This window comes from Xenopus tropicalis, chromosome 3 (assembly GCF_000004195.4).
Source record: "Xenopus tropicalis strain Nigerian chromosome 3, UCB_Xtro_10.0, whole genome shotgun sequence".
NCBI lineage: Eukaryota > Metazoa > Chordata > Amphibia > Anura > Pipidae > Xenopus > Xenopus tropicalis.
In genome coordinates, this window is record NC_030679.2 from 81940440 (window position 1) to 81963182 (window position 22743).

At 37.9% G+C, this 22743-nt stretch overlaps 2 protein-coding genes across 6 annotated transcripts in view; one reads left to right on the forward strand and one right to left on the reverse strand.

The window, feature by feature from the left end:
- Nucleotides 1–337: 337 nt before the first annotated feature.
- On the reverse strand, nt 338–18305 carry optn (optineurin). Of its 4 annotated transcripts, none has more exons than XM_018092337.2 (14): nt 17972–18305; nt 15395–15544; nt 12803–12954; nt 11529–11696; nt 11341–11414; nt 10470–10601; nt 9706–9793; nt 8369–8508; nt 7461–7610; nt 7301–7373; nt 6875–7033; nt 2169–2305; nt 1297–1376; nt 338–763 (listed from the first exon to the last, which is right to left on the reverse strand). In XM_018092337.2, exons 2-14 carry the CDS (start codon nt 15540–15542, stop codon nt 651–653), a joined length of 1614 nt encoding a protein of 537 aa, XP_017947826.1. In that variant the 5' UTR covers nt 15543–15544; nt 17972–18305; the 3' UTR covers nt 338–650. The 4 variants fall into 4 exon arrangements, with proteins under 4 accessions (XP_017947826.1, XP_017947825.1, XP_004913096.1 ...); XM_018092336.2 differs by having other exon boundaries at nt 10470–10604; nt 17972–18304; XM_004913039.4 differs by having other exon boundaries at nt 8369–8484; nt 17972–18303.
- Nucleotides 18306–18380: 75 nt separating this feature from the next.
- Nucleotides 18381–22743, forward strand: part of ccdc3 (coiled-coil domain containing 3) — a 50996-nt gene continuing 46633 nt past the window's right edge. The window contains exon 1 of one of the 2 annotated variants that reach the window (XM_031897956.1): nt 18381–18446. The gene's annotated coding sequence lies outside the window, so the exon portion shown is untranslated. The remainder of the gene's footprint in view (nt 18447–22743) is intronic. The other variant, XM_012959081.3, reaches the window with a different exon arrangement.

The following is a 22743-nucleotide window of genomic DNA, read 5'->3' on the forward strand; positions in this document are numbered from 1 at the left end:
TTTTGTTCTTCCTCAATCTCATTTTTTCCCAGATTCAAACAACTTAACTGCATGAGTGTGTTTGCAATTGGAAAAAAGGTTCGGTGGAGGAGCTCAGAAATAACTAAATTCCTAAGCTGTAAAAAATTGGTTAAATTATTTTGACAGTTTAGTCAAAGTTGTTGTTCATGCTAATTTATTATCCCTGTACTAAATAAGATAAAGCAGTGTAGTCCTGGGTAAAAAAAAAAAGTTAAGAACTATTTCTTAGGACAAATGTTCTCTTTTTGTTATCCATATATTTTGGGAAAGCTAAAAATAACTTCTATTGATATTTATAATAACCTATGCAGAAAGGTAAAGAGAGAAAATCTGTTTATTAAACTTAAGTCATTAAAGTTCAGTGTAAGGTACTACATGACATTAGGCATCACAGGTCATAACAGTAGGTGTTCACTTGTGATTTTTTTTTTGCTAATATATAATAGGATAACCCCAGAGTGCAAATCATATTAGCGGAACTATTTTTAGTACCTTGATGTTTAAAGCAAAGATCAGAGCTATTTAAGAACAAATCTGTGTTTGGTAAAGTGCTTGGTGATATTATATATACAATTCTAAATGCAAAGGACTCTGTGTTGCATTTAGTGGCACAAATGGAGATCTTGTGCTTAGGTGATACAGTCCATGACATGAATCTGCAGCGTATCTATATCTGGAACAGTCAGGTTACATTTTGGGCATGTATACACAGTAATACTTGGCTGTCCCATGTTTTCTGCTCCTGCAAAAAATAAGAGAGACAGACTGATCAAAGCAGTAAACTTCTATTAATACACCTTTAGGCTGATAACTCATGGGGCATATTTTCTAACTGTCACAGCCAACACTTATTCCCTTTAGTGAGGAAACATATGGCAGTGCTTTTACTGGCGCTTTTCAGGTTGAACCCAATTAAAGAAATACGAGCAGTACCAGTCTTTGTGAAAATATTACTTTAGTTTTGATCCCCTACTCCTTTACACAATACCAGAACAAAAGTTGCTGTCATAAATGGACAAAAGTGATTGGTAGAATAGAATTTAAGGTAAATCTATATGGCACCCCCAATATGTTATTCTCCAGAGCAGCCAATATAATATTATGCCTCTCTAGCTCCTGCACAAACAATGTAACAAAAGGGGGAGGGATATGATCTTCTGTTAGCACAGAAAATGTATGTAGTACAAGATAATTATATGTATCATATTTTATTTCTATCAGTTCATGCAATAACATTTTTGAAACCGTAGTTATACACAAAGTGTTTTAGTTTACCTCTTGGCACAAGATAAGGACCCCCGCTGACATTCTCTAATCTGCAACTATGGCGCCTCTGGAGCTGTTCTATTGACTGCCTGAAGAAAATAGAATAAAATTTGGCACGTTAACATCCATGAAATTTATTGTTTTAACTGTAAACAGGCTGTAATATTTAAAGCATGGGTGCAGTTTCTCTGATGAATGGATGTAAGTTTTCATACTTTTATTAACAGATGCTTGCATCTTGGCAAGAAAAAAAGCCAATGCTTTGTTTTATATACTGATTCTGTCATGAGTAAAGTCAGTTATATAGCTCGTTCAAAGAGAGGGTCAATGTAACTAATAGGGGCAATCTTAGAAAGCGTTCGAAATTTATCAGTCTAATCCTGGAGATGTCTTTTTTTTTTTTTTTTTTTTTTTTTTTAAAGCTTTACGTGCAGTGGCATTGTGAATGCTGCTAATACAGTCTATTGTAATCAATAGATTAAAACAGAGTGACTCAGGACACTTCCCCTACAGCCAGTGGGAAGAGACCTGTGTTAAGGGTAGAGATTTCTATAAAATGTAGCTATGGATATGTCCTTGACTGGCTGGAGCTCTTTACTGCATCAATATTTTATTGGTGACTTGGTGTTCCTTGTAAAATATTATTTTGCGGTTGTGGGGACAGTGAACATAAATAAAATGTTTGCACTTGCTACATTAAAATGTAATATAATGTACCATATTTCATATTTTATATATAAATAGACCTTCAATGTTTGTGTACCTTCTGAAAAAAAAAAAAAAAGAGGACAACTTTAGTTTCAGATGTTATAGGTCTATACCAGGCTACAACTGAAAAGAGGTGAAATGATATATATTACTCTGTAGCAAAAACTACATACCTCCCCATCATTTCTGCCTTAAGTTTTTCACTTTCTTGTATCATATATGCCAGACGAGCTTCTAACTGCTCCTTCTCTTGATGAATGTTCTCTCTAGCTGATCTTTCGGCATGGAAATCTGCACAATAGACGTCAATCTACACAAGAACAAAGTATAATTATACATGCAGATTATTACCAAATCAAAATTTACTGTTGGTAAACGAAACATTTTACTATGACCAAACACTACAGTAGAGCACAAAGTGCCACTAGGGTTGATGACTCCAAGAAATCTCAAATGGATCCTAGATACAAAATAATGTGGTGTCCTATTTTCTGGAAAAAATAGAAAACCAGGTACAGGGAATTTCAACTTTGTATAAAAAAAAAAATCAATTAGAGTGAGTGCCAAGGAACCCTCTAGTGACCAAAATAGGGTAATGCATGTAAAAAACTTGTACTAATCAAAGGTAAGAATAAAAACATTAGGCAAGAGTTTTGGTTAATGGGACACTCTCCAAACCTATTTATCTGGGGTGGGGAACAAGACAGGGGTGCCCCTGTCTCTCCCTGCTCTTCACCTTGGCCATAGAGCCCCTAGCTATACTAATTACGGACTCTCCAGACACTGGGCCTACAGGCTGGTAGACTAACAGAAAAAAATATTTTACACAGATGATAGCTAACCAGGGAGAAGAACTAGACACTACACTGGCTCTGAAAGAGGAGTGTGGCACTTACTAAGGTCTATGTGTCAATCAAGCCAGATCAGTAATTTTCCCCAGTAGACCCACTCACCCAACAACCCTCAGCAAATAGGTCACCTCCAGGTGGTACAGTCACTTAAATACCTGGGGATCATCAATAATAAGGACCATAAAAAAATTAGAGGAAGCAAACCTGACCCTGATTGTTAAAAATCTGTTAAAAGTAAAATTGACACATGGCACAGCTACCTCTTGCACTTCCTGGCAGAATTAACTTTTTTAAAATTGTGTTTCTTCCAAACTTTGAAATATGTCGACTCCTTGATCCGGAGATTTTTGTGGGCAGGAAGCCACCCCCGCCTCACCTTCAAAACCTTGCAGGCCCCTGTTACTCAAGGGGGATTTCCCTCCCTAATCTGAGATTATACTACCTAGCTAGTCGGTTGACATACAGTATATACACTGGTGGCTGGTTCCACACCTAGACAATACCTCTACAACTCTTGAACCAATACCTTGGGCTGCCTTACAGAGGCCACTCTCCACACTAAACAATTACTACCCCAATGCTTACGATTATCCTAGCATTTCAAAAGGCTCTTAAACATGTTCATGTCCATGTTCATGTTCATGGTGGACACTGCCGTGGGGCAATAGGTTTCTCCCACACTTCACATCCCTACCTGGGCCTCATACGGTGTCAAACTGCTGCAAGACATAGTGGCCAATGGGGATATTAAACACTTCCAAGCACTTAGAGAGTTACCAACTCCCAAAAGCAATGCTCTTTAGATACTTCTAACTTCAGCTTGCTTTCCACACTCATTTCCCACAAGACCACTAGAAATAGTAGACACTACTACTTACTAAACATCTAACTTTGTTCTATACTATTTTATGGCAAGCTAGCCCCGATCCACTTGCCAAAGTATTAGGAAAATGGACATCGCAGACCTCACTGGGAAGATGCTTTAAAGCAGATTCCAGACATAACAATATCAATAAGGGATAGATACATACAAATGAAATGTCTAAACTGGGTTTCACCTTACACCATATAGACAATCTCAGATATATCCTCATACTTCTGATACTTGTGCAGTATATAGTGTGAATGTGAAACGTGTTTATATATTTATGTGTTCTGGAACTACTCAGCTGTGCAGAGCTTCTGGAGAGACATAGTACACTAGATAGTACTAGATACCCTAAGCTTCCCATGGATTTTATCACCAATTGTTTGCCTGCTGGGATTGGCAGAATCCTTCAGCTTCTGTACTATTCCAAGAATGACATTCTCGTGCAATGAAAATTCATGGCTCCCCTATCTATCCTGTTCTGGAGGGACTTAGTTAATAATACCCTCACTAACCAAAAGCAAGTTAGCAAGGATGCCACCAAAAGTTTGATGCTGTATGGGGCCCCTGGATGTTTACCCTCTAGTACCCTCTAGCTCTACTAGAGATCTACTAGCTCCAGTGTCTAGCTCCCCTTTTTTTGTCTTTAATATTTCTTTTTTTCTATCAATCTTATTTTGCCAAAATGTTAGGCACCCCCAAGTGACTTTAATCGTTTACCTTTTACCCCGGGCTGGTGCCCCTGTTAGGAGAAAACCGCACCAGGCCGGGGTACCTGCACCTAGCGTCTCCTCTTCCTGCTTCTGTCTTCATGCACTTGCACAGTAGAGTGAAAAGCTGAACTTTAACAAAAAATGACGGCTTTTTCACACTACTGCGCATGTGCTGGGCCAGGGATTCTGAAGAAAGAAGGAAGAGGAGATGCTCGCTCCAGGTACCCTGGGCTGGTGCTGTTTTCTCCTAACGGGCACCAGCCCGGGGTAAAAGATAAGCGATTAAAGTCACTTGGGGGTGCCTAACATTTTGGCACCCCTAAGTGACTTGGCCTTTCCTTCTCCTTTAAAATTACAAAAATTAAAAAAAAAAAATAAATATTTATTTAAATCCATTAAAAAAAAATATCAACCCCATATGGATAGCCTAAAGTGTTTCATGCTTACCCAGCACCTAATCATAGACTCCAAAGAGGGGGTCTAAACATGGACTGTATGGGTCGAGATTTCCTCAGCCCGCACCAGACCCTAACCCGCCCCCGCTCCCAACTCGAAACCTACCCGACCCAGCTCCCTCCTTCTATTTATAGACCTGTGCCCGCCCACAATGATGTCACAAAAGGGGCAAGGCTTCCAGGCACACACCTATAAATAGAAAAGCTGGAAGAGGAAGCCAGCAGTGTAAGGTTGCGGGCGGGGAAGGCGGGCAGAAGAGCCCAAACCTACCCGCGGGTATCAGGCCGGCCTGCACATCACTACTATATATATATTTATTATCTGTAATAATAAAAATGCTACCCTCCCATTACTTAAAAACCTATCACTTCTTGTGTCACAGACCCTTACACATTGCATAATTAGCAACATTGATATAAAGTCATGTCAAGTTCAGGGTCATGATATAAAACATGGGGTTATATGCAATTTAACCATTGTAGACCATAATTATCAATATATCATATAAGTAACATAATTAATAAAATATAAAAAGCATATGCTGAAAAATCAAGTCACACAAAACAAGTTCCATCAAAGGTAAAATTCAAATCCAGTGGTTTATGGGCCTGTAAACAAAAGATCCAAAAAAGACTTCCAGCTTTCCTAAAAGAGTTAAAGAAGACATATCCTATAAAAATTATGAATGTACCAGTGAATTATACTCCTCTAGATATAGAAGGATTGTGCTTCAAAAAGTTGTGTTTCAGACTGATTTATTGAGAAATTCCACAAAAACCCCACTAGTCCCGCCCATCTGTTCCACTTCCTGCTGGCTGAATTCTCTGGATGAGCTGGGGAGCCGGTGGCCCTCCGTACCCTGCACTGTAGGATAGAAACCAATCAGCAGCTAGGCTGACCTGATAGGGAACTGAAGCCTGTCTTTGCTTGTGTGAGTGCAGGGCTGTGATTGGCTCTCCCCCTTCTACTGTGCTTCTGGCAGGGGCCGTTAGGACACGCCCACTCTTCATTTCACACTGGACAGAGAAGTGATAGGATCTATAGGGAGCTCCAATAAAGGGTCCATTGTTACAGATAGGATTAATGTTTAGCCCAAAGGGAAACCAGCACTGGATATTACTCATAATTGCCTACAGGATTAGGGTTTTTCCCATTTATCCAATATGTCTCCTTTAAAGTATCACTGCCTCTTAAGCCTAACCTTATCTGTTCTGTTGCCTGTACTTTTAATCGCTGTTATTACATTGTGCAAATTGCATTGTAACATTACCTTTACTGGAGTATTTAGTGTTATTAATCTAATGAATATATTATCTAATTCTGTCTTTAAGGCTCCTATTGTATAGCCAACATACTGATTTTTACATTTCTGACATTTCAATAAATACACAACTGCTGTACTAGTACAAATAATGAACTTCTTTATTTTATATTCTCTTAGAGCCATGGTAGATGGCGACTAATCTCCCCGCCATCCCACCAGCTTGAATGTAAATCACCGGTGGGATGGCATATGCGGCACTGTGATTTCCCTCTCAAGGCAATAGCGCCGCATATGCCATCCCACCGGCGATTTACATTCAAGCCGGTGGGATGGCACATCGGGGAGATTAGTCACCCGCAACAAGGGAGATTTGTCGCGGGCGACTACTTTCCCCGTCTACCACGGCCCTTATTTGTGACTGCTGACGAAACACCTTCAAGATCTTTTATCTTTGAGGTGCAAGAGTTTATATTTGTTACTCCCATTTTCTGGACCCCAGTTCTAAAGCCTCTTTAAAACTAAGAATACATAGTAACATAGTAAGTTGGGTTGAAAAAAGACATACGTCCATCACGTTCAACCATAATGCCTATATATAACCTGCCTAACTTCTAGTTGATCCAGAGGAAGGCAATACACCCACAGCCAACTCAAAATTAGCCATAAGGTTATTTTAATTTAGGTTAGTTCAGATAATCAGAGAATTTTTTTGCTAACACAATCTTACCTGAGCACGAAGCAGACCAATTGTTTCTATATCCTCCTTGTGTTTTGCGTCCATTTGTCTAATTTCATCAATTTCAAATTGTTTTTTCGCCAGTGCCTTTTCACATGCATCCAGCTTTTCAACCAGATCGTTAAACTCAACTTTGGAAACTTTTTCACTCTGAGATGAAATGAGAACATATGCTGTAAATAAGCTATGGCATGCCAGGATGGATTTACTTTATGTTAGGTAAATGAAAAGCAGAGTTGGCTATATTCCAATAAGTTGTACATATGATTTTCAGAGGATCATAGACAATATATATTGCTTCAAGGCATAGATCTAATAACAGAGTAGGGGCCAAGACCAGAAAATCTGCCTTTTCTGTCAAACTCATAAAGCTAAATTCTAAAAATTAGAATTAGTATTAAGTTACCAACTGCATACCTCGCGTATCCTTGTTTCCTGATATTCTGAGTTTAGTTTGTCATATGCAACCTGCAAGATGGCTAGTTGATTTCTATGGGGCAAGTAAAACAACATGAAAATTAGAATAAAAAAAGCATTATAGTTTGACATTTGTAAAAAATCAAATAAAATTAATTACTTTTCAGCTTCTGTTTTGTTTCTTTCTAGTTTGATTTCAGACTCCATGCTCTCCACTTGGAGTTCTAATTTCTTTATAGTATATCTAAGATTTTGCTTTTCCTCCAAATCAACCGCGTTTTCTTGAAGTCTCTTATCTAGTAAAATGCACCTAAAACAAATCAAGAAAATCTGGTTCACAAAACAATTAGGATGTATATATAAAACATATGATAAAGTTTACTTATCTTCTAAATCAATCATTTTTTGTATAATTTAAATCTTTAAAGTAATTACTCTTAAGAATAGCTTAAAGTTGATTTGAATCCAAAAACTTTTTTTTTTTCTTGTATAATGAAAAAATGGAATGCTAAGAGACTTTCAGCATGGCATACCATGCAAGCCTTTTGTCTATTTGTCATAAGACACTCTAGGGACTCATTTAACAACATGGGCAAGTTTGCACATGGGCACTGTTTTTTTCAGCCAGCTGCAGGTGAATGCAACAATATGATAGGCTGCCCTGGCTTACTGCCCACAGGCAAATTTGGCCTTGGTAAATGGAATCAGAGTTAGTGGCAATACAGTGAACCTCTTTTTCCAAGCAAGTTATTAGGGAACCTAAACAACATCAATGTAGCGCTAAGCTCTGTGACTTCTACCCATGTAGCTGCCCCAAGGTAATAGTGTTAATTCAAGTTATATTAGTTTGACAAAGCTTTTTTTTACCTTCTAATACTTTCTTTGTTTTACTTGTGGATCAATATAAATCACATATATTTCTATAAGGCATCCTGAACTGAAAATATGATAGGAGTAACTTCATTTGAACAAAAATGCTCCATACAGTTTCCACTCAAGTGAGTTGTGATATTAATGATACCTGAAATTTACTACATAATCTCAGAGAAAACATAATGCAGATCTTACTTCTCTTGCAGACTGTTCTTTAACTGTTTAGCCTCGTTTAACTTATCATTGGTTTCCTGAAGCTCTTTATTCAGTGACTTCACTTTCTGCTTTAATATATCTACTTCACTGGAAATCTGAAAAAAAGCATGTAGTAAAAACTATGTAGCTTATTATTATTGGCACATAAATATGGGCCAGCAGGTAGTAAAATAAACCAATATTTGATTAATCTTGTGTTTAGATCCCTAGTGGCTGGCAGTTACCACTACCCACAATAAATGTTTTGCAGTAAATCTGCTGAAGCTTTTTTCCTACTTTTTGGATTTTTGCAGTTGTATTTTGTTGCAGCACAGAGCAACAACTAGGAGCTAAAGCTTTTTTCGTAAGTATTTTATACAAAGTTCACCAATAATTTTTTATTTTTGGCAGTACCAGGTGTTCTTTCCTAAACAGGGCATCATTCTGAAGAGTGCTATACTAACACAATATATGAAAGTTACTGAAATGTGTAGTCAACAACATAGTTTTTACATAGAATAGACTGTTAATTTATATCACTAGTTTCCTTTAGAAAAACTTTAGCGAGCATTCTTTTCCTTGCACAGACAATTTGTGAATCTCTGCAACATATACATAACCTTGGATGAATGTTCCTTTTGTTTAAAAAATATAGTAAAGATTCTTCCCACAAAAATAGATAAAGGTAGCAAAATAGCAGAACATTATATAAGACAAGACAATGCTCAAGGTGAATTGTACATACCCCCACTTTGTGTATTAATCTCCTCTATTTCAGGAGTGTCAGAGACTTCTTAAAGGAACAGTAACACCAAAAAATGAAAGTGTATAAAAGTAACTAAAATATAATGTGCTGCTGCCCTGCACTGGTAAAAGTTGTGTGTTTACTTCAGAAAGTCTACTATCATTTATATAAATAAGCTGCTATGTAGCCATGGAGGCAGCCATTCAAAGGAGAAAAGGCACAGGCACATAGCAGATAACAGATAAAACACCACTGTATTCTACAGAACTTATCTGTTATCTGCTATGTAACCTGTGCCTTTTCTCCTTTTTTCCAGCTTGAATGGCTGCCTCCATGGCTACACAGCAGCTTATTATATAAATTATAGTAGTGTTACTGTAGCAAACACACCAGTTTTACCAGTGCAGGGCAACAGTGCATTATATTTTTATTACTTTAAAGCTCTTTCATTTTTTGGTGTTACTGTTCCTTTAAGACACATAGTGCAAGAAGCACATAGTGCTGCAGAATCCGGAATGGGTCAAATGTAATACAATAGTTATTTCCCCTTAGTGTTTATATTTGATAAATTTTATTTGGTAGATATACTTACAATCTCTTCAGACTGATTCTGTTTTTCCTGCTCTGTTTGCATGTCCTTGTCACAGAATCTGGAGGTTTTTTCTTTTAGTTCTGCCAACCTACCAAAAAAATAAATGTTTTTTTTTTGGTTTTGGCAATGCACTTTTATATAAGAAAACTGCAATTTCCTTACTATTTGCTTGTATGCATTCAGTACAAATGATAATTCTTGAACATTATGGAGTTCCTGTACATATCATAATTTTTATGAATGAATGTAAAAAAAAAGGTTTAATTTCTGGTGTCAGTCTATCTTTTAAGGTATGATGTTTGGTCAACTTAGGTGCTGTTTTTTTACATATAAGTATGCACCATGGTTCAAAAAGTATTTATTGATAACCCCAAACACCCTACTATTTATAATGATAATTTGTATACAGTTGGTACAATTTTATTGCAGTTAAAGATGACCATGAAATTGTATTTTTCCACAGTGGCACAAGATGTGACAATACAAACCAGAAAACCTGGTTGAGAGATAATCCCCTGTGGTATTTGTAAGAGGTGAGTGACCAGCATAGATGAGTATTAGGACCACGTTCATCAGATAAGAGCCCTTTAGCCATCATTTCCTAACTGCCACACAAGGGACTATGGAAACTCTTGCTCATATTTATATAGGATGGACACCATTAATGGATAATAAATCTCCCCAGACAATTTACTAAACATATCTAGAAAAATAGATATACTTTCTGAAAAAAAGTTGATTTCAATACCAAACTGTTGCCTTACCTTTTATGTTCACTTAATTCCTTCTCTAGTCTCTCCACTTTTTGAGTTTCCTCTCTCAGACTGCGAAGGAGCCTGCTGATAGCCACCTCTTCTGGTTCAGTGCCACTCCCTTCTTCCTTGACAGAGTTTGTCCTGCTTCATTAATTTATTTTAATAAGCCAGAAAAAAACAGTAGTTATTTATACAAAAAAAGGCATAGAGGAAATGTATTATCCCTCTGTAAACAGAAATCTGATTAAGTGGAGCAAAACACCAGAGAATAGCAACAGTAGAGCAGTCTGAGGCTGCATGCGCTAATGGCAGTGAGCCCTCTATCAAGCTAAAGGACACAGAGCACATAGCTTAAAGATTTAGATCTGCACTGCTGTAGTCAGATATTATTAGAGGGTCAAAGAAAAATTACAAAGAAGAATACAGATTACAGTTTACCAGTCAAATCTCAAGGTCAGTAAGAGAAAGAAGCGACAGGTAAGGACAACCAAAAGAAATAATGGCAACATAAAATAGTGATGGCTCATAAACGATGCAACAGAACTAAAGAAACTAAAAAAAGACACCCAGAAAATAAAATGTAATAATCTGGGTGGCAGTACACAGGGTTTGTAGCTTATTGTCTTCTTGCTAATAAAGTCCTGCAAAACTATATATTTCTATAATTTCGTAACATACTGTACATGATAACTGTACAAATGAGGGAATGCTTGCCTTTTCCTGTAAGCATTGCATGACTATTATTCTAAACAGAAAGCCACACCCATATACAGTTTCACTCATAACATATCCCTGTGTCATTATCATAGCACGCATCACACAGCTGGAGCTAGCTTACTAGATAAAATCGCAAATGGACAACAGTTTAAGTTGGGTATACCTATATGACACATCATAGTCTGGTAGTGTTTTATTTGCTTTTTCTTCATGTATTATTTCTCCAGACTCCTTTTCCTGAGAAAGAAAAAAATGTAAAAACCTGATATTATATTTATGTTTACAGTGTATATATTTTTGTAATCTCATAATCTTGCATTTTAGTTCTATATTACAAAAGACTTCACTTACAGAAATTCTGATTTCCACAAATGAGTCTTCAGAAAAACCGCTGAGTTTCAGCTGCAACTCTGATATTAGACCAAGCAGGTCAGCTTTCTCTGCCTGTAAACGCATTAACTGAGTCTTCAGCTGTTTGCTTTCACTTGTCTCCTCTGGGTTAGAGCAAACTGGTATACCCTGAAAACAGGAACATAAACTTTACTTAGAATAATGGAAACATCTTGGAATATAGTACACACACAATTATTATAATTATGTATTATTAATCTAGACATGGTACATTTATGCAGAACTTTACAGAGACTAATCATTAATGATATCAGTCCCTGCCCCAGTGGAGCTTACAATCTAAGGTCCATATCACATTCATACACACAATAGGGTCAATTAATCCAGCTGGTATGTTTTTCATGGTTCTAAACAAATCTCTGTAGTAGCTATATAATTTTCAACTGCTAAAATAAATCTATGAAAAAATTAAACAAGTATTATATTGCCATGTGCAAGTTAACAGTGTTACTGAAGAAAAGTCAATATTAAAATAATTATGTAAGGTATTACTTGCAATGTCATTTTCTAAAGTCGTCAAAAGATTGTAACCAAACTATCACCCTTCCTAATAATAGGTTTTTACTGTTACCCGAAAATATCACCATTTTATTGATTCATTCATTATTATTCATTATGTTGTCCAGGGTTAGGCTACTGAAAATAAATAAATAATAAATAAATAAGTAAATAATAGGATATCATACACACTAGACTGTGGATAAGCACTTTTGGCTAGACAAAGTATTCCTTTATATCAGACACTAAGGGGCACATTCATCAAAGTACGAGCTCGAATCCCGAAAAATTCAGATTAGATACAATAATTTATGATGATTGCAAATACCATGAAATGCTTATGAAAAAATCGTATTAGTCACAATAATATCGTATTGGCGATACAAAAGTCACAAAATTTTCATATCGAACGATCGTAAACAGCGGGAAAACCTTTCTGACTTTGATCCTTCTGTGCATGATTTTGGAAGCCTCCCATAAGACTCAATGGCACTCTGCAGGTCCAACCTGGCCCAAGGAAAGTCATGATACTGAAGCTTTCATACTTGGCACGACAGTACAATTTTGTCTCACAAATTTTGTCGCAAAGTACAAAAAAGTTGCAGAAAATACGCACAGTACAAAAAAATACGATTTTTTTGTATTTTGGACCTGTCATACTTTGATAAATCAGCCCCTAAGATACAACTGACTGCTATTTATCATGTAATACATACTTGATTAGATGTGGCATTTTTTTCTCTTAAACTGTTTAATTCCTTCCTCAACAATTCATTTTCGCTGTTCAAGTCTAGCAAATGCTGATTGTGTCTCTTCAGGAGCTCTTCAAGGCGTTCTTTCATCTCTTGATTCATTTGCTTCATGGTTTCTAAAAGTGAGGTAGAATGACAGAAAATGTATACCTGCACAAATATCTCACTATAGGTATCTTTAAAATTGTTTAAGATTTTGTACAAAAAAAAGATATCAACTTTTTTTAAAACCACTGTTTGTGTGATTTGTGCCAATCATGTTTAATGCAGTGCTCACCCTATTCAACTGTGTTTTGCTGCACAACCAAAATTATTGACGACAAAAATTATTTACATACCAAACATGCACAAAAATAGTTTTTTTTTTTAAGATTTAGCCTTTAAGTTTAACATCACACACACATAGGGTTGCCTCCTCTGCTGGGCAAGGGGCGTGCTTTGATGTCACAGGGGGCGGATGATGACATCATAGGTGGGGAATAGGTGGGGCAGTGACATCACAGGGCAGGGCTATGGCACACTGTTGAGCCAATCACTGCGTCAATTTCAGCGAGTTCTGCCAAATTTGGAAAACCGGACAGGAGGTTTTGACCCAGACAGCCCTTCCGAAATCGAGCTGTCAAGATCGAAACCAGACAGGTGGCAACCATACACACACACAAAGATTCTACGCAAGGATGCTAAAGATCTGTTTAAAAAATTGTGCATTGTGGGAACAAAACACGGCAATTACTTACAAAATTGCACTTAGCTCACTGCAAGCATTTTAAATTCAAGTCTGCTGGTTGAAAAGCATCTCCTATATAATGCACAACAATGAAAAAATGCGAAGTTTTAGGAGGAAATCGTGGCATGCAGGTAGGAGAATATAAATTTTAAACTCTTTCCTAGTGAGTGCAACTTGATAGAGCTGCTAAGCCCTGAAAAGGTTAATAAGATGTATGCAAGGAGAATATTGCTGGGACAGCCCTTCACCCCCAGCAGTAACAGTCCATAGGTGCAAATTTAACTTAGAGCACTGCTGGGTTATATGATGTGTGCAAACTTTAGAAAACACTATACTTAACTTGGCATTTGGAAACCATGATTGTGAAACAATGGGAGAGATAAAATTAAAATTTTTAAATTTCCCCACTGAAAGTCAACGAGTGACATCTGATGTCACTGGCGGTTGGTGGCTCTGCCCACTTTTTCTAACCTGGAACTGCAGTTACCCAGTGACTTACGCTGCAAAGTATAGGGGCCTAGGATTAATAGTTAAAGAATGGCAGCAGTTTAAATTTAAACCGATAAAAGTCAATAGGTAAATTATGATTGGTGGTTGGTGGGTGTGTCCACTTTTTCTAACCTTGAGTCGAAGTCACCCAGTGACAAACAGTGGGCACCCTGGCATAAATAGTGTGAGAAAATCAATAGGTAAAATCTGATTGGCTGTTGGTAGATCCACCCACTTTTTCTAACTCTAAACCGCAGTTACCTGGTGACTAGCTCTGCAAAGTTTGGGGACCTTAGTATTAATATTTTAAGAATGGCAGCAGGTTGGGGACCCTGACATTAAACATGTGAGAATGGCAGCTGAAAACAATTAAAGAAATGTGATTGACTTTTTGTGGCCCCACCCACTTGTTCTAACCTTGAGTACGTAGTCACCCCGTGACTGACTGTGCAAAGTTTGGGAACCCCGGCATCAAACTAATAATTGGCTTTTGGTGCCTCCATCCACTTTCAAAACTAAAACTGCAGTCCCCTAGTGACCAATTGTGAAAAGTTTGGGGACCCTGGTGTAAATACTGTGAGAATGGCAGCAGGTTGAATTTCCCCATTGAAAGTCAATAGCGAAAATCTGATTGGCTGTTTGTGGCTCCACTCATTTTCTAACCTTGAACCGCAGTTACCTGGTGCCTAACCCTGCAAAGTTTGTGGACTCCGGTGTTATTACTGTGAGAATGGCAGCAGGTTGAATTTTCGCCAAGTGAATAGGTAAAATCTGATTGGCAGTTCACAGCTCCTCCCACTTTTGGGCATCAAACAATCATCATATTTTCATTCAGGCTGACCCCATGACTATGTAAGCTGTAAGATTGGCACAAGTTACAATTTACCCATTAAAGTCAATGGGAGAAATGTGATTGGCTGTTTTTGGCCCCTCCCACTTTGGGGTCATCCAACAAATGTCGCTGTTTCATTCAGGGTGACCCCATGATTATGTTATTCAAGTTTGGGGGGTGTAGTTTCAAAGCTGTAAGTGTGGCACCAGTTTAAAAATCTTTACTGTCAAAGTCAATGGGAAAATTGGGGTGTTCGGAGCGGTGCCACAAAAAGATGTGTGGAATCGCTTAGAAAAGCACAAGCAACCTGCTCTGCTATAGGGCGAAGAAGTATGGAGAGTTTGGGGGTTGTACCCCTAAAACTGTAGGAGGAATAGGGTTTAGAAAATGGGGGGGGCGCTAAGAAGAAGAAGAAGAAGCGGAAGAGTAAGCTGAAGTCGAAGAAAAGTATGTTGGGTTTTTCAACCCAACATAATTACATAAATTATACCACAATGTTTTTTTTTACCTTTTAGATTATTATTTTCCATTAGAAGCTGTTTTATCTGTTCCAACATTTCTGCATCATTCTTCATGCTAAAAACATCACATGAGGCATCCTGATGTCCATTTTCCATGTTAATAACATGAGGATGTTTTAACAATCCATTCTCCATGACTGCAGAAAAAAATCCCATTAAACACACAGCTAAGTAGCAAAAAGCAATTTTGTACCACATATGTTCCTATACAAGGGACTACCCATTTCTTTAACACATTAGTGAAGCTGTTGCTTTAATTTAATACCCTTGGTATGCTCTGTTTGAAGAAAGGCTAGCCAAGTTGGGGTTGTTTAGCTTGGAGAAAAGCCATTTAAAAGGTGATATGATAACTATGTATAAATATATAAACCTTTCTAATGCTTTATTTACAAGTAGGTCCATCAAGCAGACACCAGGGCACTCATTTCGATTAGAAGAAAGGAGGTTCCTTCTATATATTTGGAAAGGTTTCTTTAATGTGAGAACTGTGAAGTTGTGGTAGAATTGGAAGAATTCTCTCCCTGATACATGAGATGGCTTCAAGAAGGGGTTGGATAGCTTTTTAAGCATGTGAGGAAATACAGCTGTAACACTAAACAAAATAATATATATTAATTTTTTTCAAAATTTTATTTCGTTTGTGGTATAGGACTGTTCTAGCTCTTCCCACAGCCAACAGCCCTCATCCATCTTAAATTTGGGGGACAGTTTTGGGAACTCTAAAAACAAAAAGGGTCATGGAACGAGAAGGTAAAATGTTTAGATTGGGGCAGCACAGAATCAACTGCATGTACATTAAACATTTGCTTCCTGAATATTTGGTTTAGTTATGTTGGTTTAGTTAGTTTGTATAAGGCTTAATAATTAACCTTCCCGTAATACCAGACATCTCACATTGCCCTACCCTGCAAAGTGTTAAATGGTCCCTCTAAACTCACCTCCTTAGCCAAGTGTACATACTAACATCTGTGTTGGAGCATTAGAAAGCCAGGACCCAGGAGTGCATGATCTTTGTACATGATTAGAGCAGTGAAGGATACCACCAAACATTGTGGCCACCTGTGCAGTGCTAACCTGTGTAGGTGCCCCAATGTATTTAAAAAGGTTTACTTCTCTTTGAAGGGGAACTGTCACCCACACATAAAAAGCTGTATAATAAAAGTCCTTTGCAAATTAAACATAATACCCAAATTAGTTTATTTATTAAAATAATCAAACCTGATTTAAAAATCTGAGCTGTTAGGCATAGACTTTCACTTTCCATTCTGTACTTCTAGATGTCACTGCATTTCTCACATTCCCCCTCCCTCCTGACAATCAATAATTGTGTAGCCTGTGAATGAGTATTAGGTCCACCATTCTGGAACATTTAAAAGATTTTGGGGTGATACAAAACTTGCTTTAATAGTGGCCACATTATTTTGTTCAACTAAAGGATTTGGAATACTTTTTTTTTACAGTGACAGGTCCCCTTTCTACTAGCTCCTTAAAAAAAGGAAATATAAAAACCAAATATCCACAAGGCCTTAACCCTCAGTAAATTTCACCAAAAGCACGTGGGAAGAAATAGGACTTTTTATTTGACTTAAGCTCATGTGTCATTGTGCAGACCCTTATAGTGCATTTGCAGTTCAGGTAAGGCACAACTGGGCCCCTTGCTCCCCATATGTAGCAGTAACTAAAGAATAAACCATCTCTTCTTCTGTATTGAAATGGTTTCTAACAGCCAGTTTTATACTAAATAAAAATTTATTGAACAGCAATACTTCCCTAACTGCGAATGAAGTACCAAAAGGTATGTACCAAATGGTATGTATGATGAAACAGATGAGGCCTGAAAGTTCATTATGACACTATCCCCAATATGTAAAAGGCATTAAGTTTGCCCAGGGCAGTAACCTATAGCAACCAATAAGATGTTTGTTTTCAGACAGGTGACCAGTAAACGTGATATTACAGTTCACTATAAAAAAAATCACCTGCTTTCTATTCATTCCTATAGGATTTTTAAAAGCTTATTTATTAGTGGGTCAAAGTTAGAGATCACCCACTGATAAATACACTTCCAAAAATCCGATAGGAATTAATACAAAGTAGGTGATTTTTTCTGTGGTGAGCTCTAATCTCAAATTTTGATAATTCTGCCCCTAAACTTGTTTACAGAAGAGTGAGAAACAATATTTTAAACAACATTATCTTAGAATCTGAAATAAGAGGGGGGGTCCTGTGTAGGTGTGTGGGAGTGAGGCAACTCCAGAGCAATATTTCACAATTTCCCCCGATTTCTAAACACATGTAATCTGCAAATGGTTTTGGGAAAGTCTACAATTCTCACTTGAAACAAGTAGCCAGTACAGGTGAGTTTAGAGTGCTAGAAATGGCCAGGTACGGCATTAGTTCCCATATAATAAACAGCCCATTTCCTGTTTGTAGTCTTTTTCACTATTGCCCACACCTAAAACCAACCCAAACCACATGGTGAATTCTTTTGCTAGTAAGAGACTGAGATAATGACTACAGCGCTGCACTCAACGCCTGAAACCCAGCAGCAGACATTCACTTACCGACACATAAATACGCAGCACCAGATCCCAGCTGTAAATAGGTTCTTACTCCGGCACTAACCTACTGACAGTGTGCTAAGAACATACTCTGCCACGCCCACCTATGACATACATCAGCTGACTACACCGACATCTCAAGGCGTGGGACACCTGATTGTGACTGTGTAGTCATGTGATGTCCTGAAGTAGTAGTGTATATTAAGGGGGATGTAAAGTGTGTTTATATAGCTCTAAGACAAGAATGCACTATAAGTCGTTGTTCTAAAAAATAAGATGGAAAAGTAGTTAAAATAGGGTTAAAACACAGCTAAACACAGCTCTGTATCTCTCAGCGTCAGCAGCTGAACCAGGAGTGGGCGTGTTTCACTCTCTGCTTGTGTTTCACTTCCTTATCTTTGCCTGACGTCCTCCTCTTATTAGCAACTGACCAATGACAGTCCAGTAAACAAAGTCCTGTGCTTTTTCTTCAAGTCAGGTAAAGGACAGTCTCTCTCTGCTTTTGTTTTGGGTTTTTTTTAAGTCTGGTACAAAGCCTTACCCCGATTTTTTTTTCACATTAGGACAGCCACTGGCAGTGGTTTATAGGAGCTGTGATCAGAGATGATGTAAGGGAATAGGATGAGATGCAACGTACAAAGGAAAGATTTTAATGACTTTATATTGCAGATTTATTTAATTTGGTCTAAATACCACACACACAAGGATTATAATTTTTTACTTTACATCCCCTTTAAGCACTTCTTGTTAATGAAGTAAGGCATCTTACTGGGGGCTAGCACTGAGGTCTGATTTTAAAAAAAACCTAATGTGGGTTACTTTTGTCTTAATTATACTATTTTATTGGTTCTGTTGAGCTTGGTTTCCTGGAACCTGGAGAAGTGGCTTTCAAAATACAATTGCACATTGTTATATTGGTGGGTTGGTTTATTTTCTTGGTTGAAATGAGGTAGTGTGGTAAGCTGGTTTAGTGGAAAAAGTGAAAGGCAAGCATAAAGTTTCAGTTTTTTTTTCTTTAAGAGCAACACAGTGTGCCAGCTTGCAGCACAACTATATTCACAATTTTTTTTGCGTTGGTGAATCTTTCTCAGCTAACATTTAAAGGGGACCTGTCACCTTAAGAAAAAACTCCAAATTCTTTTCTATCATGCTAGTCGAGCAAAGTAAACCTTATTTACACTATACAGAAAATATAAATCTTGTTGCCTTCAGTCTTGGAACTATTCAATCACAGCAAGCAGGCAGCTGCCATTTTGTGGACACTGTTAGTAAGGCAAGCTTTGCATCACACCAAATCTTGTTGGAGGACACGATGCCCATACCCATGCACTGGCTACATAATTAGGTGATGGGGAGAAAGGGGAAAAGTGTGAAGTCCAGTGACATCTAGGAAGTGCTGAATGGAAAGCTAAAGGTATTGTCTGCCCCGCCTCTATGCCTAAGGCATAGAGGCGGGGTAGGCAATATATGATTGACAACGGGGATTTTTAAATGTCTTTATAAAGGGTTTGGATGTGTTATTTAAAAAAATGAATTTGGGTTTCATGTTTAACTTGAAAAGGACTTTTATTATTCAGCTTTTTATGTCTGGGTGACAGGTCCACTTTAAAGTATTAGTGTATTTAGAAATGGTGTATAAACACTATCTGAACTTAAAGGAGAAGGAAAGGCTAAGTTACTAGGGGGTGCCAAAATTACCTGATTACATGAATTGAAAAGAAACCATATCACTCCCCTCCCACACTTTGGGCTACATTCATGAAATCACGAGTTCAAATCCTGAATGGGAAAAATTCAGATCGAAAATGCCTACGAAAAAATCGTATTAGTCACAATAATATTGTATTGGCAATCATTGTAAACAGTGGGAAAACCTTTCCGACTTTGATCCTTCTGTGCACGATTTTGGAAGCCTCCCATAGGACTCAATGACACTCTGCAGCTCCAACCTGGCCCAAGGAAAGTCACGATAACGAAGCTTGAATGAATCCGAAACTTTCGTACTTGGCACGACAATACGATTTTGCCGCAAAGTACGAAAAAGTCGTGCAAGGTATGAAAAATTTGTGCAAGCGATGAAAAAGTCGCAGAAAATACGCACGGAGCGTTTGAATGAACGCTCGGAGCATTCGTGGATTAGTAAATGTCCCCATAGGTTCCATTGTGAAATGGTATCCATTGTGGTTGGTGCACACTTTACAATGGAACATGGTGAGAAAGGATTTGCATCACACTTTGAGGGATTTGGTCCCTGCAAATAGTGACAGACTATGATCCTTTTCTTTCAATTTGAGGATTTGGTATCTTTTTAAAAAAAAAATATATATATATATTTTTTAAAAGATGACAGAAAGGTAAAAATCACTGGGGGGTGCCAAAGGTTAAGCACACCCCAGTGACTTTAATCACTTACCTTTTACCCCGGGCTGGTGCACCACACCAGCCCGGGGTACCTGCGAGTGTTTCCTCTTTCTTCTCCTGTATTTGTGCGCTTGGGCATGCACTGTAGAGAAAAAAGCTGAACTTTAACAAAAAAGTTGGCCCTGGGATTCAGAAGAAAGAAAAGAGAAAACACTTGCTGCAGCTACCCCGGTTGGTGTAGTTTTTTCCTAACAGGAGCACCAGCCCTAGGTGATTTTTAGCTTTCCATATTTTTTAGCAGATAGTGTTTTTGCACCTTTTCTAAATAAGCCCAGCTGAATGGGCTCATGTGAAAAAGGGGGGTATATTTTCCCTTTAAAGAACAAATTGAAATAGGTTACATGAATAACACATTGTCTATCTGGCATAACATCAGCCATATGGTCTACTGCACGTAGCTGTAAAAGCCAAGGACTTAGAACTAAGGTTTTGACTATTTTGAATTCAAGAGCTTTACACCTTGCCTTCCCCCATACTGCACATTCCTGTAGGACCCCTGTTACAAAGGGTTGAAAAAAGACCAGAGTCCAAGTCCAATCTTTCCAAGTGAACCCAGCACACACAAACCTATACTGACCTATCGATACACAACGAAAATTTCGCGACTTTTTCGTCACCGTTGCAACTTTTTCGTATTTTTTGCGACTTTTGTGTCGTCGTTGCGACTTTATCGTATTTTGCGTGACTATTTTGTCGCCGTCGCGACTTTATCGTATTGAACGATCGTAAACGCCGGAAAAACCTGTCCGACTTTGCATGATTTTGGAAGCCTCACAGAGGAATAAATGGCACTCTGCAGCTCCAACCTGGCCCAAGGAAAGTCACGATACTGAAGCTTGAATGAATCTGAAACTTTCGTACTCGGCGCAACAATCCGATTTTTTCCGCGACGGCGCCGAAAAAGTCGCAAAAAATATATGAAAAAGTCACAAAAATACCGCTCATTATGAAAAAAATGCATTCGGACCATTCGTGGATTAGTAATGTGCCCCTAACTGTAGATTTTTGTATCCCAATAGCCTTGGCTTCTCTTAGAAATCATTTAAGCCCCTCTTAAAGGCATTAACAGAATCTGCCATCACAACATCACTGAAGGGCATTCCACAACCTCACTGCCCTCATCGTGAAAAACCACCTACGCTGCTTCAAATGGAAGTTCTGTTACTTTAATCTAAAGGGGGGCCTCTGACACACTCATCGTTTTTAGGGGGAAAAAAGAACACCGCCTATCTGTATATAATCCCCTCTAATGTACTTGTACAGAGTAATCATGTCCCCTCACAAGCACCTTTTTTTCCAGAGAAAATCCCAACCTTGATATTCTAACCTCATAGTTTAAATCTTCCATCCCCTTTACCAGTTTAGTTGCACGTCTCTGCACTCTCTCCAGCTCATTAATATCCTTATTAAGGACTGGAGCCCAAAACTGATACTCAAGGTGAGGCCTTACCAGAGACCTATAAAGAGGCAAAATTATGTTTTCATCCCTTGAGTCAATGCCCTTTTGTGTGCAAGACAGCACTTTATTTGCTTTAGTAGTCACTGAATGACACTGCCTGGAATTAGACAACTTGTTATCTACAAAAATCCCCAGATCCTTCTCAGTTAAGGAACCCCCCAACACACTACCATTTAGTGTTTAACTCGCGTTTATATTATTTCTACCAAAGTGCATAACTTTGCACTTGTCAACATTGAACCTCATTTCCCAGTTTGCTGCCCAGTTTTGGAATTTTGTTAAATCGCTCTGCAAAGTGGCAGCATCCTGCATGGAACTTATAGTTTTGCACAATTTAGTAATGTCAGCAAAAATATAAACAGTACTTTCTATGCCCACCTCCAGAGTTTTCTCTGTTTTTTCCCTCTTCTCATTAACCAACTGACCCCCCTTTGCTAGTAAGGGTCCCACCCTTTCTAGCTTCATTTTTTTTTACTATTTACATTTTTAAAAACTAATTTTGGATTCCTTTTACTCCTAGCTGCAATACCCAATTTTTATCTCTATTTAGGCTTGCCTTATAGCTTTTTTGCATGCTTTATTTGCTTCCTTGTACAGGTATCGGACCCAGTATCCAGAATGCTCGGGACCAAGGGTGTTCCAGATAAGGGGTCTTTCCATAATTTGGATCTCCACACCGCAAGTCTACTAAAAAATCAATAAAACATTAATTAAACCCAATAGGATTGTTTTGCATCCAATAAGGATTATTTATATCTTAGTTGGGATCAAGTACAAGGTATTGTTTTATTATTACAGAGAAAAAGGAAATCAATTTTAAAATTCTGAATTATTTGATTAAAATGGAGTCTATGGGAGACAGGCGTTCCATAATTTGATGCTTTCTGGATAATGG